Source organism: Linepithema humile, chromosome 2, assembly GCF_040581485.1.
Source record: "Linepithema humile isolate Giens D197 chromosome 2, Lhum_UNIL_v1.0, whole genome shotgun sequence".
Lineage (NCBI taxonomy): Eukaryota > Metazoa > Arthropoda > Insecta > Hymenoptera > Formicidae > Linepithema > Linepithema humile.
In genome coordinates, this window is record NC_090129.1 from 13,146,365 (window position 1) to 13,166,042 (window position 19,678).

Below are 19,678 nucleotides of genomic sequence, written 5' to 3' on the forward strand. Positions count from 1 at the left end.
TTATCATATTCGTAATCAGCGCGCCAAACTACATAAAATAGTGGAGTTTCAAAAAAATCGGAGGGTTCCGCTAATCGGAACTCCACCCAAATTAAATAACAATTAAACAGAAATAAAAGAAAATATAAAAACGATATTTTATAAAACGATAATATTGCAAAATGAGAAATGTGAAACGAAGCTGCACGGTAACACACAGACTTTCCGTTGCACACTGACTATGAGCGTAGCGTATTTATCTCAATTTTTACCGAGATGCTCGCTGTTTACTTGTTTTGCTAGGACAGTGCTTGGAATTTGTTGAACATTTCAGCCGATTTCCGCGGTATATCTTTTTTTGTCTCCATACCGCGCTTGCTGCAGCCGCTAGGGTCAACGCCGCCGAGCGTTAGGAGCGGCACTATTTAATTATGAGTGGATTCTTCTCCCTATTTATTAAAATTTTAAAAAATTTATTAAAATTTATTAAAAATAAATTTATTATTAAATTTATTAAGTGAAAATATTTCAATAGATTTCCACGTTACCCATGAGGTACTAATGCTGACACGTTTTTTTAAAAGTGGTTTTTCCAGTAGGTCCGCTCCACTGAAGATAAAAATGCGTCAGCATTAGTACCTCATGGATGATGTGAAAATCTATTGAAATATTTTCACTTAATAAATTTAATAATAAATTTATTTTTAATAAATTTTAATAAATTTTTTAAAATTTTAATAAATAGGGAGAAGAATCCACTCATAATTAAATAGTGCCGCTCCTAACGCTCGGCGGCGTTGATCCTAGCGGCTGCAGCAAGCGCGGTGTAAGAAAGAAGGCGGTATACCGCGGAAATCGGCAGAAATGTTCAACAAATTCCGAGAACTGTGCTAGGAGATTGTTTTATAAAACTATAATCTCTCTCAGGACTGTCGATGATATTATATATACTGTGAGTCACAAAATTATTCGCTCAGTCGAGAATGCAACAAAGATGAATGAAATAATGAGACAACAAAGGACTTTTTGAAATTTTTTAATTTGGAAATACATAATTTACAGTTCAATATAACAGAATTGTAAAAAAAATTTGGAACATTGTGGTTTATAATTACAGAAAAACAGGTTATAACAATTCTTTACACGTTTCCACGTCACAAAATTATTCGCTCATTTTATAGAAATTATTATTTTAATAAAATTTATACTTAGTGGGATACCCTTTTTGTTTTATAGCTTCGGTAAGTCTTTTTGGCATCGATCCTACTATTTTTTTTTAAATAATCGCTGTCTATTTTTTGCCATTCCTTTTGTAATCTATTTTGCAACTCAGTTTTGCTTGTAATAGAATGTTTGCGAATTTTTTCCGTAGTACTCTTCGAACTGTTTCGTGGGAAACTTCTTTTTCAGAGAAATTTTTAAGAAGTGAGTTTATTCGGGGAGCACTTATCTTCGGATTTTTTTTAACTTTCCTAACTACAAACGCTCTTCTGAGGAATTTAATAATTTCTTTCTACCACGGCCTGTTTTATTTTCTATTCGTCCTTCTTCTTCGTATCGTTTAATAACGTATCGCGCCGTTAAATAACTTTTACAAACAATACTTCCAATTTCTCTTAAAGATTTACTATTTTTTCAATAAAAAATAATTAATTTCCTAACTTCAAGATTTGTTTCTTTGCTTTTTCTGCCCATGATAATGAATTATTGAAACGAGAAGTTATAAATGGAAATCGATGCTTACTGAATGCTTTTCTATGTTATACTGACTATCTTAAGCAACAATCAGAAACAAATACCCATCGAAGTTAGTAGACTGCATTTGTTTTAGTCGGTTCATAGCGTGAGCGAATAATTTTGTGACGTGAAATCGTGTAAAGAATTGTTATGACCTGCTTTTCTGTAATTATAAACCACAATGTTTCAAATTTTTTTTACGATTCTGTTATATTGAACTGTAAATTATGAATTTCCAAATTAAAAAATTTCAAAAAGTCCTTTGTTGTCTCATTATTTCATTCATTTTTGTTGCATATTTTTATTTATATCAATCTTTTATATAAATAACATTTTTTAAATAATTTTTGACAATATCTGATTTATAAAGGATTAGTAAATACACAATTTTTAAAAAGAGCAATTTTTAGGGTAGTCATATTTTAAAAAATAAACAAGTATTTGATCCGACCAATATAGTTTCAAGTTTTATGACACGGTTTTTTTTAATTGATATAAAATATTTGTTTTAGAAAAAATTAAAGTCTTCCAGAACAAGCGCACAAAATTTTGTGTATGTGTAGTGTTAAGAATATAGAATTAGATTTTAAAACTTAAGTGTTAAATGAAACTTTGTGCGGTGCACACTTGCTTGCGGCGGTTCATGGCTATAGTCCTCTCAAATTATAAATAAAAAGATTATTTTTACTGTCTAGCTTGCATTCGTGTTTAATATGTATTTTTACATCTATTATAGTTTACGTGTAAACGCCCAACCCTGGCTTTTACTATTCAAAATAAGTTATTGGTCATTACTGTATGAAATATCTATAAGAGTTTATCATCTTTTTAAATATTAGCAAAAATGCAATACTTTATTTACACACACGCACGCACACACACACACACACACACACACACACACACACACACACACACGCGAAATTATAGAAGTAATTTATAAAAATAATTTAAATATACATTTTCAAATTACACAGGTTATTGAAAATAACTGATCTTTTGCTAAATAAACTGTAAATACAAAAATAAATGCTACAATACATGTATTTACAATACGTGTGTATTTATATTTCAAATCTGATTGATATACATAATCATGTTTTACAAGTATGCATTACCGACACTTTGTAGATATAGCACATATCGGAACCAAAAAGTCGTGGACATAGCACGGAAGAGACCCAAAAGATCGTGGACATTACCTACGGGATTCGTGGACATTGGTTACGTAGTTCAATGTGCACGTTTTGTGCACATAGAGGCGCTAGCCCACAGAAACACGAAAAATGCGGGCATGTCCACTCTCAGTCTTCTCTCTGGTACAAGCGTATAAAATGTCCCAGTGTTACCAACATTTTAAGAAATTTTATAATTTTAAATGATGGTAATACTTTTGATCATAACTTATAAATAATGTAATAATACAACGATACGAGAGAGCGAGAGTACAAGATTGAAAATTATGAAGCTTTATCTCTATAAATTTAATCTCAATGGATCATATTTTGGAAGTTAATGGTAAAATAAAACATTAAAAAATACAATAAAAAATATGCCATACAAATTTTATTACTTATTATTATCAATAAAACATTTGTTACATATTTTATTATATTTTTCAGAATTCACGTGCAAACATTGTAACAACGCAATTGCTTCATTGGATCATTTTACTAACATTACTGCTTATTGAAGTATCACTATCACTACTTATCTCAGCAGTTTTAGTCAAAGTAAATATAACCTTACGATTCATCATCTGCAATTCACATAAAAGTAAAATTAAAACAAAATTTAATCAAAATATATCCTCATTCAAAATTTGATAAACTATAAAAATTAATTACAATAATTTTTTGTTATTACAATAATGTCAATCTCTTCTAATTTCGTTGTTACAATAATTACAATAATGTCAATCCTTCCTAATAATAAAAATGGAGAAATATAATGCCCTCTACTAAGATTTTCAGAAATTAGATTTACACTTTATCGTTCCAACAAAAGTTTCACACGGTGTAACACAGTGCAATTTAGCGTGTTCTAGTTGGAAAACACCCACTATTTGCGTATGCGTAAAAAATGAAAGTCAGATCCTGCGCACAATAAACAAAATAGGAAATAGAAATAGGAATAATTATTAAATATTAGAAATAAGAAATTGGAATTATTTATTTTAAAAATGAAAAGAATAGAAAAAATTAATGCATGAATTAAGAATTGGAACTAATTAATATATTTTATTCTCTTGTTAGATGTAAAATAATTTCTCTTTTTAATATTAAATGTTTATTGCTATTTCTAATATTTTGTCTACTGTATGCAAAGCCTCAGAGTAATAAAAGTTAAAGTATTTTATAAAATTTATAGTACAACAATAATAAAACCGCCTAACCTCTTTACGCTTGTCACTCGTTATGTCTAGTGGCACCACTACACGAGTGTAATCATGTCACAGACACAGAATCTCTGTGTGAGAATCGCTACATCAATATGGCGGAAAGCAGTCCTCCCCATACGCTTGAATTACCATCCCCTCTCGCCTGCTCTCGCCTAAACTAGGACTTTAGACTTGGTCCCTCTATTCCTTAAGCCTTGTGTCCACGATACTAGAACTCGGTCCGAGATCTCGGACTGAGGGAAAGTTACTAGAACTCGGATCATGTACACACAGTGGGTGTTTACGATAATTCAAGTTCGAGTTAGTTTCACTAGGACCGAAAAATGAGATATACATAACCATCTAGAATCTTTATGATTCATGACAACACGATGCTGTCTTGTATTGCTTGAGTTAAATTCATTGAATTTGTTGAGTTTAATAAATATAATTATATACATATATATATAATTATATCTATTAAAGAGGTATACCAACATACATACCAACATTATTTGTTTCTTTCATAGACTGATTTGCAGTTGATATTTTTTTATTACAATAAAATTTGCTCTATAAACTCAACAAATTCAATTAATTTAACTCAAGCAATACAAGACAGCGTCGAGTTGTCATAAATCATAAAGGTTCTAGATGGTTATGTGTATCTCATTTTTCGGTCCTAGTGAAACTAACTCGAACTTGAATTATCGTAAACACCCCCAATACAAGACAGCGTCGAGTTGTCATGAATCATAAAGGTTTTAGATGGTTATGTATATCTCATTGTCGGTCCTAGTGAAACTAACTCGAACTTGAATTATCGTAAACACCCACTGTGTCATCTGTGTAACTTGTTGGAAAACACCCATAGAGAACGCTTTGGTGTCACTAGTGTACACTAGTGCAGAAAGTTCAGCAATAAAGAACAAACTTATTGAACATCGAGCGTCAACGTGAAAAGATACTTTTAGTCTATGGTTAAAGGAATTTAACCTCAAAAAATAAGAAACACAGTTGATATATAATTAATAAAAGAATATTCACGATGGTAAAGCGATTCTGTTATATTACTTTTTACAAATCAATTTATTAACCATATATTGTTATAAACATTTATAATATTGTTTTATTGCACGTTAAATAAATAAGCTTCACAAACAAGTATTTTTTCAAGAACATGTTAATATATGCATAATTATGACCAAGTATCTTATCACTGTAATATATATATAAATTAATACAATTTATAAATATTTTTAGCATGGTCGAGTAAAAGTGCGTACTACAGCAGAACAAGAGAAAATAAAGAAAAAAGAAAAAGCAGCTAAAGTTGCCCAATATAAGGCTGACATTGTCACAGTATTTCAAAAGGTTTGATTTGTTTCTTAAATATAACATGGTATTCAATATGTAATGTTTATATTTCATGATTATTATTATTTTTATTTCAGAGGAAAGATAAAATATGGGATAATGAATTATTATTAATTACTAAGCATATGCTGCTTAATAATCCAGATATTTACACATTATGGAATATTCGTCGTGAAGCTTTTGAAAATAATAAATGGTAACATTTTAATAATTTAATGCTTGATTAAAACAATTAATAAAAATTGATTTTATAATGAAAATACAGGAATGAAGAAGATTATAAACAATTGCTTGAAACTGAAATGAGCTTGACAGAAAGTTGTCTAAGAGAAAATCCTAAATCCTATAGTGTATGGCATCAAAGATGTTGGGTAATGAAACAGATGCCTGAATCTGATTGGAAGAAAGAGTTGTCACTGTGTGCAAAATGTCTAAATCTAGATGAAAGAAATTGTTAATATATTATATTTTTTATTAACATGCATTACACTAAAGATATATATTTAACAATCTTAGAATATTGATCTGTCAATAATTTATTTGATGCTTTTTTTTTTACTGTAGTTCACTGCTGGGACTATAGAGAATTTGTTGTACAAAAAGCTAGAATCTCTAATGAGGAAGAATTTGAGTTTTCCACTAAAAAAATATTAAATAACTTTTCAAATTATTCTTCCTGGCATTATAGAAGTCGTATATTATCCAAAATGTTTGGCACTCCATCAGAAGAGATACCAATTATAGATGAAAAGTATAGAGAAGGTAAATCCTTTTATAAAATAATTTTGCAGCATTTTTTTTATTTTTTTGAAATAATTATTTTTCAGAGCTTGATCTTGTCATGAATGCAACATTTACTGATCCCAACGACACTAGCGCATGGTTTTATCAAAGATGGCTTTTAGATAAGTGTATAATGAATTGTAAATTGTGGCGTGCTCATATCAACAAGGATACAGCTACAATTGTTATTGATAACAATATATTGATTAAACCAGTTTCAATATCTTTATTTGTGAATAATGAAGCTGTTGATGTAGAATGGAAATTATATCCAGATGAGAAGTTTGCCAAATTACGAATTGGAAAATTTATCAGCCCATTGGAAAACTTAAATCATGATAAAGAAGTTTTTATAAAGCTGCAAGAAACAATGTATCAACTTTCGTATTCAAATTTAGAAAATGTATGGTTTTATAAAGATGATCTAAACTTGCCTAAACAAAGTAACAATGATGAACAATTAAATGAACAATTAAAGAGCTATAACCAGCTTTCCAAAATGGAACCAAATAATAAGTGGGCCCTATTAACTGGTATATTATTAATGAAGAAGATTGATTTTGAAAAATTTTATACCAAGATATTAAATAACTTGACCGCACTGTCAAAAATTGATTGTCTTCGTAAAAATTATTACAAAGATTTACGTAAGTATATATTTATATTTAACTATATTAATCACGTTTCTTGATTTTAGTAATTCTATTCAAAAATTTTTTATTTAGTTATAATCATGCTTATGTCAATATTATTTGTAATTGTAGGAAGCAAATTTTTAGTGGAATATAAATTGGTTGAAATATGGAAAGAAGAAAGTAATTTGGAAATGCAATCAAGGATTGATTTATCAGGATTAGACTTAACAAAATTGCACAATAATCACTACTTTTCCTTCTTTGAAGAAATAAACCTTGGTGCAAACCAATTAGGAAATTCTTTGCATCAACTTTCTACGTTACAACGATGCACGAAGTTGTCATTATCTAGCAATAACTTAACATCATTAAAACGTTTTCCTACTCTAAATAACCTTGAAGTTCTCTCTTTGAGAAATAATAAGTTAGTGAGCACAGAAGAGATATTAAACTCAATAAAACGGCATAAAAACTTGAAGAAGTTAGATTTACGAGATAATCTAATATGTGATGAAATTGATGTAATTAAAATTCAAGACATAAACCCTCACTTGGAAATATATCTGAAATAACATCGAAAAACATACATTTAATATGTAATGTATCAAAATATATTTAATAATTTTTTATTCAATTTATATTGAATATTATTTGTACTATTTTTATCATAAGAATATTAGATCAAATAAGTATCAAGTGAAAGATTTTATCACAGAAAAATTGTCAGCTGACACACATCACCTCTTGTTGCATATTTAAGAGATCTTTATGATTCTACAGGAAAATAACTATTAACATAACATTAAGTTTTGTTTAATTTTCTTGGTTATATGTAATATCACACGTTATTTTGTTCCATGTGTATAATAAAATTACATGCAAACACCTACAGACAAATTAATAAAATTGTTGATCAAAGACTGATTATATTATTGAAAAATTTTCTTTTGATTTAACTACTATCATAATTAAAATCCTTTATTAAATATTTTTAACATAAATAATATTTAAATTATATTTTTATAATAAATACTACATGTTTTGATAGTAATTGGAATAATTATCTGAATCTAAGTTTGCTGGAGTTATGGAGAAATCACCTGTATTACATGGGATTGTTGGAATATTTGATCCTTGAATTGTGAAACCATGATAATCTTCAGAGCTAGTCGGTCTCAATGCGGGTGGTAGATTTGTTTCGGGTGTAGGGGATTCGTCTATTAAACTATCTGTCATGTGTTTTTTAAAAAGTTGTGTTTCGCCAGATGCAAGATCGGATTGAGTATCTAAACTGATAAGACTAGTTTCATCTTCGCCTTTGCTAACCTCTAGACTATCGTCGCCGATGAAGGATGGAAAATCAAATGTTGGTGACGGCGTCACAGAATCTTCTACTAATGGTGTTCTCATTAAATCATTTGATAAATCTGTAATTATGCTGCTATTCATGTTATCGCTGATAGAGTGCGGATATATCTGCTGAATAATTTCAAATCATGTCTTACAAAATATAATTAAGATTAAAATTATAGTTAATTAGTCTCACCTGTGGAATAATCGGTGGTGGTAACTGATAACTCTCAACATCTTCACTATCTAAATTAGTAGGTACTCTCTGACTGTGTGATATTAACAATGGGGTCCTTTCAATCACTTTACTTATATCCTCTTTGATTTTCTCCTTGAAATCCATCATTTTGTTTGTCAATTCTTCTGCTTGCTTTATAATGTCAATATTTTTAGCTTGTAAGTCATCCAATAAAGTTATATCTTCACACATAAAGTGCAAACTCTATAATAAAAATAAATTATCTCCATGAAGATATAATAATCAATGATCTTTAATATGAAGGACTATATATTACTACCTCGCATATCATAAGAGCCGACTCCCATGTATTAGCCGGAACGCATTCTCCTGACATATATGCATTAAAGTCTTTTTCTGCCATATTTAAACATTCTGCTGTTAAGTTTTCAATGAATGATACCGCGCAACACTGTAATATTAAAAATAATTAGTCAAAATAATATAATATTCGTAAGATATCAAATATATTTAATAAATTGTACCAGATTCGTAAAATAATATCCTCCTTCTCCAGTCATTAATCTGCTAGCATTGCAAAATCTCGTAATAAAATTTATATTGCTTTTGAGACGTGCGGGATTAGCCTTTAAAACAATAAATATGAGTGCCGGAAGAAATTCATCAGCAGATGCTGGCCCATCGACAGATTGTTGCAATAATAAAAATATATTTCTACAGCAATGAATAACACATGCCAATTTCTCTTGAGGTGCCTTAGCAGAATCCATATTTAAAAGATCTAAAAAATATGTACATATAATGTATTAAATGACAAATGTTTATAATATATTCATAACAATGATTAGTATAACAAACCTGTAATGGATGTATAAACAAGTTCCCTAACTTCCGAGCTTGTCTCATGAATCTTACATTCCAAATTCTTACCACTAACCCAGTTTAATTGTCGTATCCTGTTAAAAATAAGTTATAATATATTACTAACATTTTTTGTTATATATGAAAATAGTATGATTTGATGATACTAACCTTTTTTGTATAGCTAAGTCTTTTTCTTCATCTGTTGTAAATGGAGGGCAAAAGAGAATTCTATATAACAAAGTCATTGCGTATCTTTCAACATAATCTAATAACTTCTCTTTAATGTCTGGAGGTATGTCTGCAAATGTATATTAAGAAAAATTCTTCTCCTATGCATAATATATAAATATAATATGTTGTAAATTAATACCTGCATATTTGGTGCTATTTTCTAGACGCTTTCCAAACACAAGATAAAAATTTTGTGTTATTTCTGACAATTCTTCTATCCTTTTAACATCTTTGTTCTGGAGTATATCTACTACAAATGAATGTATGCATTTTCTCACATCCTTTTCTACTAGAGTTTTAGCTATGTATAATAGTAAGTCTCGATTTTCAGCTTTAACTTTCTCAAGATCTGGGTTATCCTTTAATAGTTCATGATATAATTCTTGATATCCTTGAACTTGGTACAAAAAAATAGAAAGCCAGATAAATATCTTGCATGCTTCCAAAAAATTGTTTATCAATAACATAATATGATGTAAGATACCTTTTGCAACCGGTTTTCTAAATGAAATGTTTAATAGTTTATACTTCTTTTCTTGCTGTACTTTCTTCTCTTCAGAGTACTTGTGAGTTCCAGCATTTATCGATCGATTAGTGTTCTCTCTAAAAAGATACTTGTAAAAATATAAAGAGTGAGATAACGTACGCGAAATTTAAAAAATATTACGTGTCAGAAATTTGCGTGTGAGATACGCGTTCAGCTTGAGCCCGTCGTTTCTGTAAATGTTCCCGATGACATTTGCTGCAATAACCTTCCCATTCTGCATTGCCATAAAATCCACAACCGTTTTTACATTTCAAGTCAGCCTCGTCGATACGAAGAGTCGGTGTCTTTGTGGAATACATGCTTTCATCTGATCAAGATAAATGCCTTTGTCGAAAGACAGTTATTTTTGACGTTAACAGTAGTTAACAGTACCCACTGGAATCCTAACCTAAATCTAACTTAACCTTAGCCCACTGAGGCCCGTTTCTACCAACTTTACCTAATCAGCAGTTAACAAACCTTCGGTTAAACCTGAGTTTAAACGAAAGGTAATACTGATTGATTTTTACCACGATTATATCGAAAACGATTAACTAAACCTAGGGCGGTATTCATAGTCCGTTCTTATATTCAAGATCGTCTTTTAAGGCTCTTGGTCATGGAGGACCTGGAGAGAGCATTAGGCCGGATCTACAATAGGTGTAGTAAGCTTTAAGCCATAAGATATTGACCAATCATAGTCAATGGGTGTTTACGATAATTCAAATTCGAGTTAGTTTCACTAGGACCGAAAAATGAGATAGACATAACCATCTAGAACCTTTATGATTCATGACAACTCGACGCTGTCTTGTATTGCTTGAGTTAAATTCATTGAATTTGTTGAGTTTATTGAGTAAATTTTATTGTAATAGAAAAATGTCAACTGCAAATCAATCTATGAAAGAAACAAATAATGTTGGTATGTATGTTGGTATACCTCTTTAATAAATTAATAATAATATAATTAATAATAATAATAAATGACATTTTTCTATTACAATAAAATTTGCTCAATAAACTCAATAAATTCAATGAATATAACTCAAGCAATGGGTGTTTACGATAATTCAAGTTCGAGTTAGTTTCACTAGGACCGAAAAATGAGATAGACATAACCATCTAGAAGCTTTATGATTCATGACAACTCAACGCTGTCTTGTATTGCTTGAGTTAAATTCATTGGGCGGTATTCATAGTCCGTTCTTATATTCAAGATCGTCTTAAGCACGAACTTATATTCGCTCTCTTCGTCAGACACAATCTATGTGTGACGAAGAGAGCGAATATAAGTCCGTGCTTAAGACGATTTTAAATATAAGAACGGACTATGAATACCGCCCATTGAATTTATTGAGTTTATTGAGCAAATTTTATTGTAATAGAAAAATGTCAACTGCAAATCAGTCTATGAAAGAAACAAATAATGTTGATATGTTTGTTGTGGTATACCTCTTTAATAAATTAATAATAATATAATTAATATAATAATAATATAATATAATATAATAACATATAATATAATATAATAATATAATATAATAATGATATAAATATAATATAATTTTATAATAATAATATAATTAATAATAATAATAATGACATTTTTCTATTACAATAAAATTTGCTCAATAAACTCAACAAATTCAATGAATTTAACTCAAGCAATACAAGACAGCGTCGAGTTGTCATAAATCATAAAGGTTCTAGATGGTTATGTCTATCTTATTTTTCGGTCCTAGTGAAACTAACTCGAACTTGAATTATCGTAAACACCCAATACAAGACAGCGTCGAGTTGTCATGAATCATAAAGGTTCTAGATGGTTATGTCTATCTCATTTTTTGGCCCTAGTGAAACTAACTCGAATTTGAATTATCGTAAACACCCATGATATTCGTTGAGTTTGGCAGAACGGAGAGAGAGGCAAAACATAGGGGATATTTCTGTCCTTTCTTTGCGCGCGCATCATGACAGTGGGCTTGTTCGTTATGGGTTGCGTTCCGTTTCGCACATTATGCGCACGAATTACATAGGGTGCGTTCCACTTAACGCCCGCAACGCTCCTAGAATCATTTTATCCTCGTTTAACTTTCGATGAAAAACAAGGATAAAATGATCCTAGGAGCGTTGCGGGCGTTAAGTGGAACGCACCCATAGAAAACGTTCCGTTTCACTCAATGCGCGCATGAACAGCGCTTAGAATTCCTTAGATCCCCACCACCTGCAGCGCATAATACACGCATCAGCTACCTCAAGTTTGAGTTGCAGCAGCTTATGCGTTCCATGCGATTGCGTAATTGCATATGGCGATTGATAGCGATATTGTAAAAAGTGTCAAAATAGGAAGAGTCATAATGGAAGAGTCATTGATGATTCACTACTATTACTGTCACTCATTTCATCAATTAAAAACATTGTCACATTGGGCGCGTTCAGCAGAACAAACCGCTTAGTAGCAATCGAACATGATTGGTTCTTACTTTCAGAACCAACTAATTAACAGTCGAGATTCAGCGGAAAATCTACAACTGTTGAGTCTGCTGAACGCGGCCATTGATAGCGCAATTTATTGTGGAATCCATTTTGATTTTCCGCTTCTAATGCGTTCAATATCGTTCCGTTTCAAAGCATGTATCATGCGCATAATGAAACGAAACGCAGCCAATGCGCTAAGCATTAGCGATGCGAACGATGCGTGCTATGCGCAAAACGGAACGCAACCTTAGCTACACTGGGGCAGCTCTGGGTCTGCTCTACACAGGATAATACAGGACAGATAAATAGTTTGTCCTGTATTATCTTGTTTAGAGCAGACCCAGAGCTGCCCCAGTGCCAAGATCTATAGAGAGAAGGTTACCTCAGGCAAACCGGTTGTGGGTGAAGGACGATGAAGTAAGGGAGGAGCTAGAACAGCTTGTAGGCGAGGGGCGACGAAGTAAGGGGGGAGCTAGAACAGCTTGTAGGCGAGGGGCGACGAAGTAAGAGGGGAGCTAGAAACAGCTTGTAGGCGAGGGGTGACGAAGGAAGGGGAGAGCATGATGATCTCATTGTCAAACAGTAGCTGTCTCTCTCGCACGCTTTAGTGTTTTCTCTCTCGCTCCTTTAATATAGAAATGCTTTGAGTTTTTATCGAAAAAATACTTTTATTTTGTAAAATATTGATAGCACTGGAAATTGCGTAATAAAAATTGAAAAGTAAATTAGAAAGGCGCTATAAATTACATATATTGCAAATTATAGCGCTAGATATTTAATGTTTATAATGTTAAATATCGCTGCAACAGATGCATTTGTAATACAAATTGCTTTGTACTCGTATTTAGACTGTAATATCAATGAAAATAAAATATAATTTGGGGATATACACAAAAAACATCATTTGTAAAGTAGTAAAATAAAAGAAAAAATAGTACATATTTAAAAATTATTTTTAAAATAATATTTACTGTTTATATGCATTATTTACAAAAGAAATACTATAAAGAAATTTATTTTTTATATTTAATTGTGAAAACCTCAAAAATTGTCAAGAGATTGTAACTGAAATTCATAAATGTAAGTACAATTCTAGGATAATATAAAAAGCATCATACACAAATTTATTATGATACAAACTTAAATAATGAAATTGTAATATATGTTTCAATATTGCAAATGTGAATATTTATATGATAAAATTTACAAAGTGTTAACAATTTTCAAATATTTGCTAATAAAATATTATTGAAATGTTTCTGTTGAAATCTTAAAATAATTCTTTAAAACAAATATGATGGGGTATATATTAGGGATCATTAAATATGCAACATTGTGATTATAAAATTTTATAAGTATCTATAATAAAAATTAAGTATAATAAATATAATAAGTATATAAATATAATAATAAAATTTTTATAAGTATCTATAATAATAAAAATACATATATGTTGTATTAATCTATTAATATAAAAAAATTATTAATTAATTTAACGCAAATAAATTTCTTTATATTAACAGATTAATACAACATATATGTATTTTTATTATTATAGATACTTATAAAAATTTTATTATTATACTTATATACTTATTATATTTATTATACTTAGTTTTTATTATAGATACTTATAAAATTTTATAATCACAATGTTGCCGCATATTTAATGATCTCTAATATATACCCCATCATATTTGTTTTAAAGAATTATTTTAAGATTTTAACAGAAACATTTCAATAATATTTTATTAGCAAATATTTGAAAATTGTTAACACTTTGTAAATTTTATCATATAAATATTCACATTTGCAATATTGAAACATATATTACAATTTCATTATTTAAGTTTGTATCATAATAAATTTGTGTATGATGCTTTTTATATTATCCTAAAATTGTACTTACATTTATGAATTTTAGTTACAATTTCTTGACAATTTTTGAGGTTTTCACAATTAAATATAAAAAATAAATTTCTTTATAGTATTTCTTTTGTAAATAATGCATATAAACAGTAAATATTATTTTAAAAATAATTTTTAAATATGTACTATTTTTTCTTTTATTTTACTACTTTACAAATGATGTTTTTTGTGTATATCCCCAAATTATATTTTATTTTCATTGATATTACAGTCTAAATACGAGTACAAAGCAATTTGTATTACAAATGCATCTGTTGCAGCGATATTTAACATTATAAACGTTAAATATTTAGCGCTATAATTTGCAATATATGTAATTTATAGCGCCTTTCTAATTTACTTTTCAATTTTTATTACGCAATTTCCAGTGCTATCAATATTTTACAAAATAAAAGTATTTTTTCGATAAAAACTCAAAGCATTTCTATATTCAAGGAGCGAGAGAGAAAACACTAAAGCGTGCGAGAGAGACAGCTACTGTTTGACGATGAGATCATTGCCCCTCTTGCCGCTCGCCCTGTTCAGCATTTGCTCTTCTTGCCGCTCGTCCCGCTCAGCATTTGCCCCTCTTGCCGCTCGCCCCGCACAGCATTAGCCCCTCTTGCCCCTCGTCCCTCTTTGCGCATGAGGTAACCTTAGGTCTGTTCTTTATAGCTGAACTGGCTGTACTAGTTCAGAGTTTATCTTTTTCCCTCCACATTGGAAGGAGAAAGATAAACTCTGAACTAGTGCAGCCAGTTCAGCTATAAAAAACAGACCTCTTCTCTCCATAGATCTTGCCCCAGTGCAGCTAAAACGAACAAGCCCAGTAATGGCCGACAATTGTCAACTGGGGGTCGATTCTGTATCTAAAATATAGTGAAAATGCGAAAAGTGAGTAGCTCGCACGATTCAGTAACTTTCATCATAGTGAAAATGTGTGCTATCTCACGGGAGTTTGTTCGGCAAGAAATTTCTTGTCGAATGGTGAGATTCGAGTAAAAAGACTGAGAAACGAGAGAGAAACCATAGCGTCGTGACAATTTCATAGATGTGATTTGTAACTGTTTATAATTGTATCTGTTTATAATTTTAAGGTTAAGTAGCTTTTTTATTGTAAGTATATTTAAAGTATAAATATCATTTTATTTTATTTTTATTATTATTTTATTTATTTTATTATCATTATTTTGTTTGAATTCTCAAAAGCTCGAAAAATGGCTATGTACATGGCTGCTATTTTATTACTTGATGAAGAGGATGATGCTTTTGAACGTAATAAAATTATGAGAGTGACACGAAGGTTTCTCAGAAATACATTAGATCCTTTCTCGGTCTCTGATAATGAATTTTGTAAGCTGTACAGGTAAATTTTCGTATTTAAAGTCCTTAGTAGTGGTAAAGTATATTACAGTGTGTAATTACATGCTTTTTATATGTTTTAGACTGACAAAGGATGCAACTCGTGTGCTAATAGAAGAATTGGTGCCATTTATGCCTCAGATATCACGAAGAAATGCAATATCTTATGAATTGCAGGTATAATATAATTTGAATTTTCCATTAATGTTGCGCAATTAAATTCTTAATAATTTCTGCAATCTTCTTAATTCAATATGTTATTCATTTAGATATTGGCATCATTAAACTTTTTTGCGGCGGGATCCTATCAGAGAAGAGTTGGTCAAGATTTTTTGACTAGCATGTCGCAAACATCATTAAGTCGTTTTCTTTATGCAACTGTTAATGCACTAAATTATGTGATGGACAATTGGATTTGTTTTCCAAAAACCGCTGACAGAATTTAAAGAATCAAGCAAGGGTAATAATTAATAATTCTATGATGTATGTATAACAGAATGAAGAGAATCGAGTAATATTAATTTCTAGTTAGATCTATATTATAATTTTATGATTTCTTGTATATAATATAACATTCAAAATACATTTTAATTGGTATAGGCTTTTAAGGACAAAAATTACAATAATAACTTTTAGAATAACTACTACAATAATAAATTTTTCTTTCAGATTTTTCACAAACGGTGGTTTTCCAGGGGTAATTGGAGCAATCGATGGAACACATATAGCCATTTTTCCACCCGAAGTTGAGAGGGAATATTTATTTATTAACAGAATTATTGCTAATTCTTCCCATAATTCGTCCTATAAAAAAATATATTACATTATATTCATTCGTAATTTTTATTTGCAATTTTTTATTTTTATAATTTATAGTGTTAGTAAAAATAAAATTTTATTTGATATTAATAATAAAACAACTTACAAAATTACTTACTAATTTTTTTTTATTTTCGCGGTTATACCGCAATCTACCTTTTCCGAAATCAGGATGAGACCGCATAAAATTAACAAGAAGTTGTTTCTGCTTCTCCGGTGTCTCCTTGTCAGTGGTAACCTAATCTAACACGCTCGCTTATCTCATGTAAGGTAGGTCAGTGTAACATAACTTCTATATTGTTCAACATTGTAATCTCAAATTTAATAACTTATTAATTATAATAGCCTCAGTTTTATTAATTTATTATTTTATTTAATACAAATAAGTTTATTTTAATAAAACTTTAAATTGTATATTTATTTAAATGGTTCTCTCATTACTACAACGATGTAACTTGATTCGCGCGCTGTAGGATAAGTTAGTATAGTGGATAGGATGGGAAAGACACATAGTCGGGATAATACAAAATAATTTTAAATTATAATTGGAATAATATTTATTAAACAGATTCTGCTTCTGCTTACGTTCATTTTTCAAAAAATCTGTGGATTTTAGGACGAGTGATGATTATTAGAAGAGATATAGTTCCTGTAGCGGGAGTCTGTAGGCTTGTTCGTTTTAGCTGCACTGGGGCAGCTCTGGGTCTGCTCTAAACAAGATAATACAGGACAAACTATTTATCTGTCCTGTATTATCCTGTGTAGAGCAGACCCAGAGCAGCCCCAGTGTAGCTAAAACGAACAAACCCTGTATCTCTTAGCGATGGTACATTACCTTTTTTACGATCTATCTGCGCAACGATAACATAACGATATTGATACCGCCATTGACAAAACATTTTATTGTATACTGTCAAATCTAGTGATTTCGTATTTTCACTTCGACGTTATAGGCTGCGTTCCGTAAAGCACATATGCGCGCATATATCTATAGTAAACGTTTACGTATACTATGGATACATGCGCACATATGCGCTTTATGGAACGCAACCATAGAATCACGCGAACTAATTCACAGGTTTGTTTTTTATTCCTGAACTGGCTGCACTAGTTCAAAAAGTGTACACTGAAGCGTTCTTTATTGCAGAACTGGTATTACTGACGCTGTTCGTTATGACAGTGTAGCGGAACTTATAGCGTTTTCGATTATACAGGATTTGAACGACCCAGGGTTGGTTAATGACGTCATTGCAACCTCTCCACCAATGAAAGACTTGCATTTATAGTAAAATAGTGATTGATCAACCCTGGGTCGTTCAAATCCTGTATAATCGAAAACGCTATTAGTGTAATAGTTCACTGAACTGATTGCACTAGGTCTAGAGCCAGTGCAAGCAGTGCAAGAACAGCAGCCTAAGAAATAGGCGCCATAAATAGATAATTAAATTGTAGTATGAAATTGTAAGTAAGAATTTTTGTGAATAAAAAACTTAACAACAAGACTTAACTTTTATTTTAATGTATAATGTTTAAAATATAATGTTTAAAATTTAAATATATAAATCTGTATCGTTAAATAATAATCTGTATCGTTAATGATCATCTTCGTCAGAAGATTCTATTAATTCTAATACTACTATTTTATTTATTATATTGTCACACATTATTTTTGCACTGCAGTGTTTTTTATTCTTGCACTTTTTCAGTCTGCACCACAGACTTCTATATATTACTAGACTGCTAACTTCCCAAATTTCGCTTATGTGCTATGGCCCCAAAAAGCATGTGTTAAAGTGTCTCATTGTGCACATGCGCAGAAGCAAAAAGATATATATAGTCAATATATTCTCCATAATACGGTTCTTCTAACCTATAATTCTAATCTTTTTACATGAGAAAAGTGATCCGCGATACGTGATAAAAACGTCATAAAAAGAAGTTAACAATGCCATTTAAATGTGCTGTTTTAAATTGCAAAAGCACAGCAGCATACAGAAAGAAAAATGACAAAATCTCTTTCTTTAAGTAAGTATTATTTAATAAAAATATGTGGTAGAATTATATTGTCGTGACACTGCTGTTTTTTGATCATTAAAAGAAATTCTAAATATATTTAGTATCAATGTTAATAAATTGTTAAATAATTTAGATTTCCTATAAGTATACCTTATTTATTGGAACAATGGATAATAGCAATTAATAGAACAAATTGGATACCAACATCATCAAGCCGTATTTGCCAATTTCATTTTACTGATAGTGATTTTGCAAATACATCAAAAGTGAGAAGATTAAAAGCAGATATTATACCCACTCAAAATTTATATGATCAAAGTTCTGATAAAGATTCAAGTAAGTATATCAACAATTGCACATATAAAAATCAGAAAATTATTTAATATATGAATTTTATTTTGATTTATCTAGATTCAAATGAATGTAATAGCGAGAATTTGGATGTCCAAACTTTAAGTGAAACAGATATTACTGCACAATATGATACTGCTGATACAACATACAATACGATACAGCTAGGTACAAAAATAATAAATTATAATATATATTATATAAAAATCAGAAAATTATTTAATATATGAATTTTATTTTGATTTATTTAGATTCAAATGAATGTAATAGCGAGAATCTGGATGTCCAAACTTTAAGTGAAACAGATATTACTGCACAATATGATACTGCTGATACAACATACAATACAATACAGCTAGGTACGAAAATAATAAATTATAATATATATTATATGAAAATCAGAAAATTATTTAATTACATGATTTCTTACGTAGCGTATATAATTAGATTTCATGATTTTATTATTATGGATTTTATTACTATATATCTTATTAATTTTTGTAATATAAATTATGTCTTATTTTAGGCTTAACAGAATCTCAAAAACGTGAATCTACAAATATATTACAAAGGACAAACATAAAATGTCGTAAACTGGAAGATGAAAATAAAAAACTGAAAGCAATGATCAGTTCCTTAACACAAGATTATGAAAAACAATTAAACAATCAAGCAGATATGTT

At 29.9% G+C, this 19,678-nt stretch overlaps 3 protein-coding genes and 1 long non-coding RNA gene across 7 annotated transcripts; 2 read left to right on the plus strand and 2 right to left on the minus strand.

The window, feature by feature from the left end:
- Window positions 1-2,758: 2,758 nt before the first annotated feature.
- On the minus strand, window positions 2,759-4,534 carry LOC136998213 (uncharacterized). The gene is made up of 2 exons (XR_010888842.1): window positions 3,564-4,534; window positions 2,759-3,475 (listed from the first exon to the last, which is right to left on the minus strand). It is a non-coding gene; the product is annotated as an uncharacterized lncRNA (long non-coding RNA).
- A 452-nt stretch (window positions 4,535-4,986) lies between these two features.
- RabGGTa (Rab geranylgeranyltransferase subunit alpha) lies at window positions 4,987-7,818 on the plus strand. Its single transcript, XM_012362864.2, has 7 exons — window positions 4,987-5,147; window positions 5,360-5,470; window positions 5,551-5,669; window positions 5,739-5,926; window positions 6,038-6,235; window positions 6,301-6,903; window positions 7,021-7,818. The coding sequence occupies exons 1-7, from the start codon at window positions 5,145-5,147 to the stop codon at window positions 7,461-7,463; spliced, it is 1,665 nt and encodes a 554-aa protein (XP_012218287.1). The 5' UTR covers window positions 4,987-5,144; the 3' UTR covers window positions 7,464-7,818.
- Window positions 7,819-7,848: 30 nt separating this feature from the next.
- Window positions 7,849-10,697, minus strand: Rabex-5 (Rabaptin-5-associated exchange factor for Rab5). 2 transcript variants are annotated; one of them, XM_012362845.2, is made up of 9 exons: window positions 10,203-10,697; window positions 10,020-10,138; window positions 9,675-9,932; window positions 9,473-9,602; window positions 9,299-9,396; window positions 8,965-9,221; window positions 8,760-8,891; window positions 8,438-8,683; window positions 7,849-8,370 (listed from the first exon to the last, which is right to left on the minus strand). In XM_012362845.2, the coding sequence occupies exons 1-9, from the start codon at window positions 10,379-10,381 to the stop codon at window positions 7,924-7,926; spliced, it is 1,866 nt and encodes a 621-aa protein (XP_012218268.1). In that variant the 5' UTR covers window positions 10,382-10,697; the 3' UTR covers window positions 7,849-7,923. The 2 variants fall into 2 exon arrangements, with proteins under 2 accessions (XP_012218268.1, XP_012218277.1); XM_012362854.2 differs by having other exon boundaries at window positions 7,849-8,367; window positions 10,203-10,696.
- A 4,541-nt stretch (window positions 10,698-15,238) lies between these two features.
- LOC105669765 (putative nuclease HARBI1) lies at window positions 15,239-16,741 on the plus strand. Of its 3 annotated transcripts, XM_067350616.1 has the most exons (5): window positions 15,241-15,563; window positions 15,657-15,813; window positions 15,893-15,986; window positions 16,079-16,269; window positions 16,479-16,741. In XM_067350616.1, the coding sequence occupies exons 2-4, from the start codon at window positions 15,665-15,667 to the stop codon at window positions 16,253-16,255; spliced, it is 420 nt and encodes a 139-aa protein (XP_067206717.1). In that variant the 5' UTR covers window positions 15,241-15,563; window positions 15,657-15,664; the 3' UTR covers window positions 16,256-16,269; window positions 16,479-16,741. The 3 variants fall into 3 exon arrangements, with proteins under 3 accessions (XP_067206718.1, XP_067206717.1, XP_067206716.1); XM_067350617.1 differs by having other exon boundaries at window positions 15,239-15,813; window positions 16,079-16,292; XM_067350615.1 differs by having other exon boundaries at window positions 15,241-15,813.
- Window positions 16,742-19,678: the final 2,937 nt, after the last annotated feature.

Bases quoted from the DNA above. Each gene is read 5' to 3' on its own strand.
- Rabex-5 (XM_012362845.2), bottom strand. From the start codon at position 10,381: ATGTATTCCACAAAGACACCGACTCTTCGTATCGACGAGGCTGACTTG. The intron at 8,684-8,759 runs GTAGTAATATAT...TTTTTATTATAG, and splicing joins CGGCTCTTATGATATGCGAG to AGTTTGCACTTTATGTGTGA. The intron at 8,371-8,437 runs GTGAGACTAATT...GAAATTATTCAG, and splicing joins CACCACCGATTATTCCACAG to CAGATATATCCGCACTCTAT.
- RabGGTa (XM_012362864.2), top strand. The intron at 5,670-5,738 runs GTAACATTTTAA...ATGAAAATACAG, and splicing joins GCTTTTGAAAATAATAAATG to GAATGAAGAAGATTATAAAC. The intron at 5,927-6,037 runs GTTAATATATTA...TTTTTACTGTAG, and splicing joins AAATCTAGATGAAAGAAATT to TTCACTGCTGGGACTATAGA.
- LOC105669765 (XM_067350617.1), top strand. From the start codon at position 15,665: ATGGCTATGTACATGGCTGCTATTTTATTACTTGATGAAGAGGATGAT. The intron at 15,814-15,892 runs GTAAATTTTCGT...TATATGTTTTAG, and splicing joins GAATTTTGTAAGCTGTACAG to ACTGACAAAGGATGCAACTC. The intron at 15,987-16,078 runs GTATAATATAAT...TTATTCATTTAG, and splicing joins CAATATCTTATGAATTGCAG to ATATTGGCATCATTAAACTT.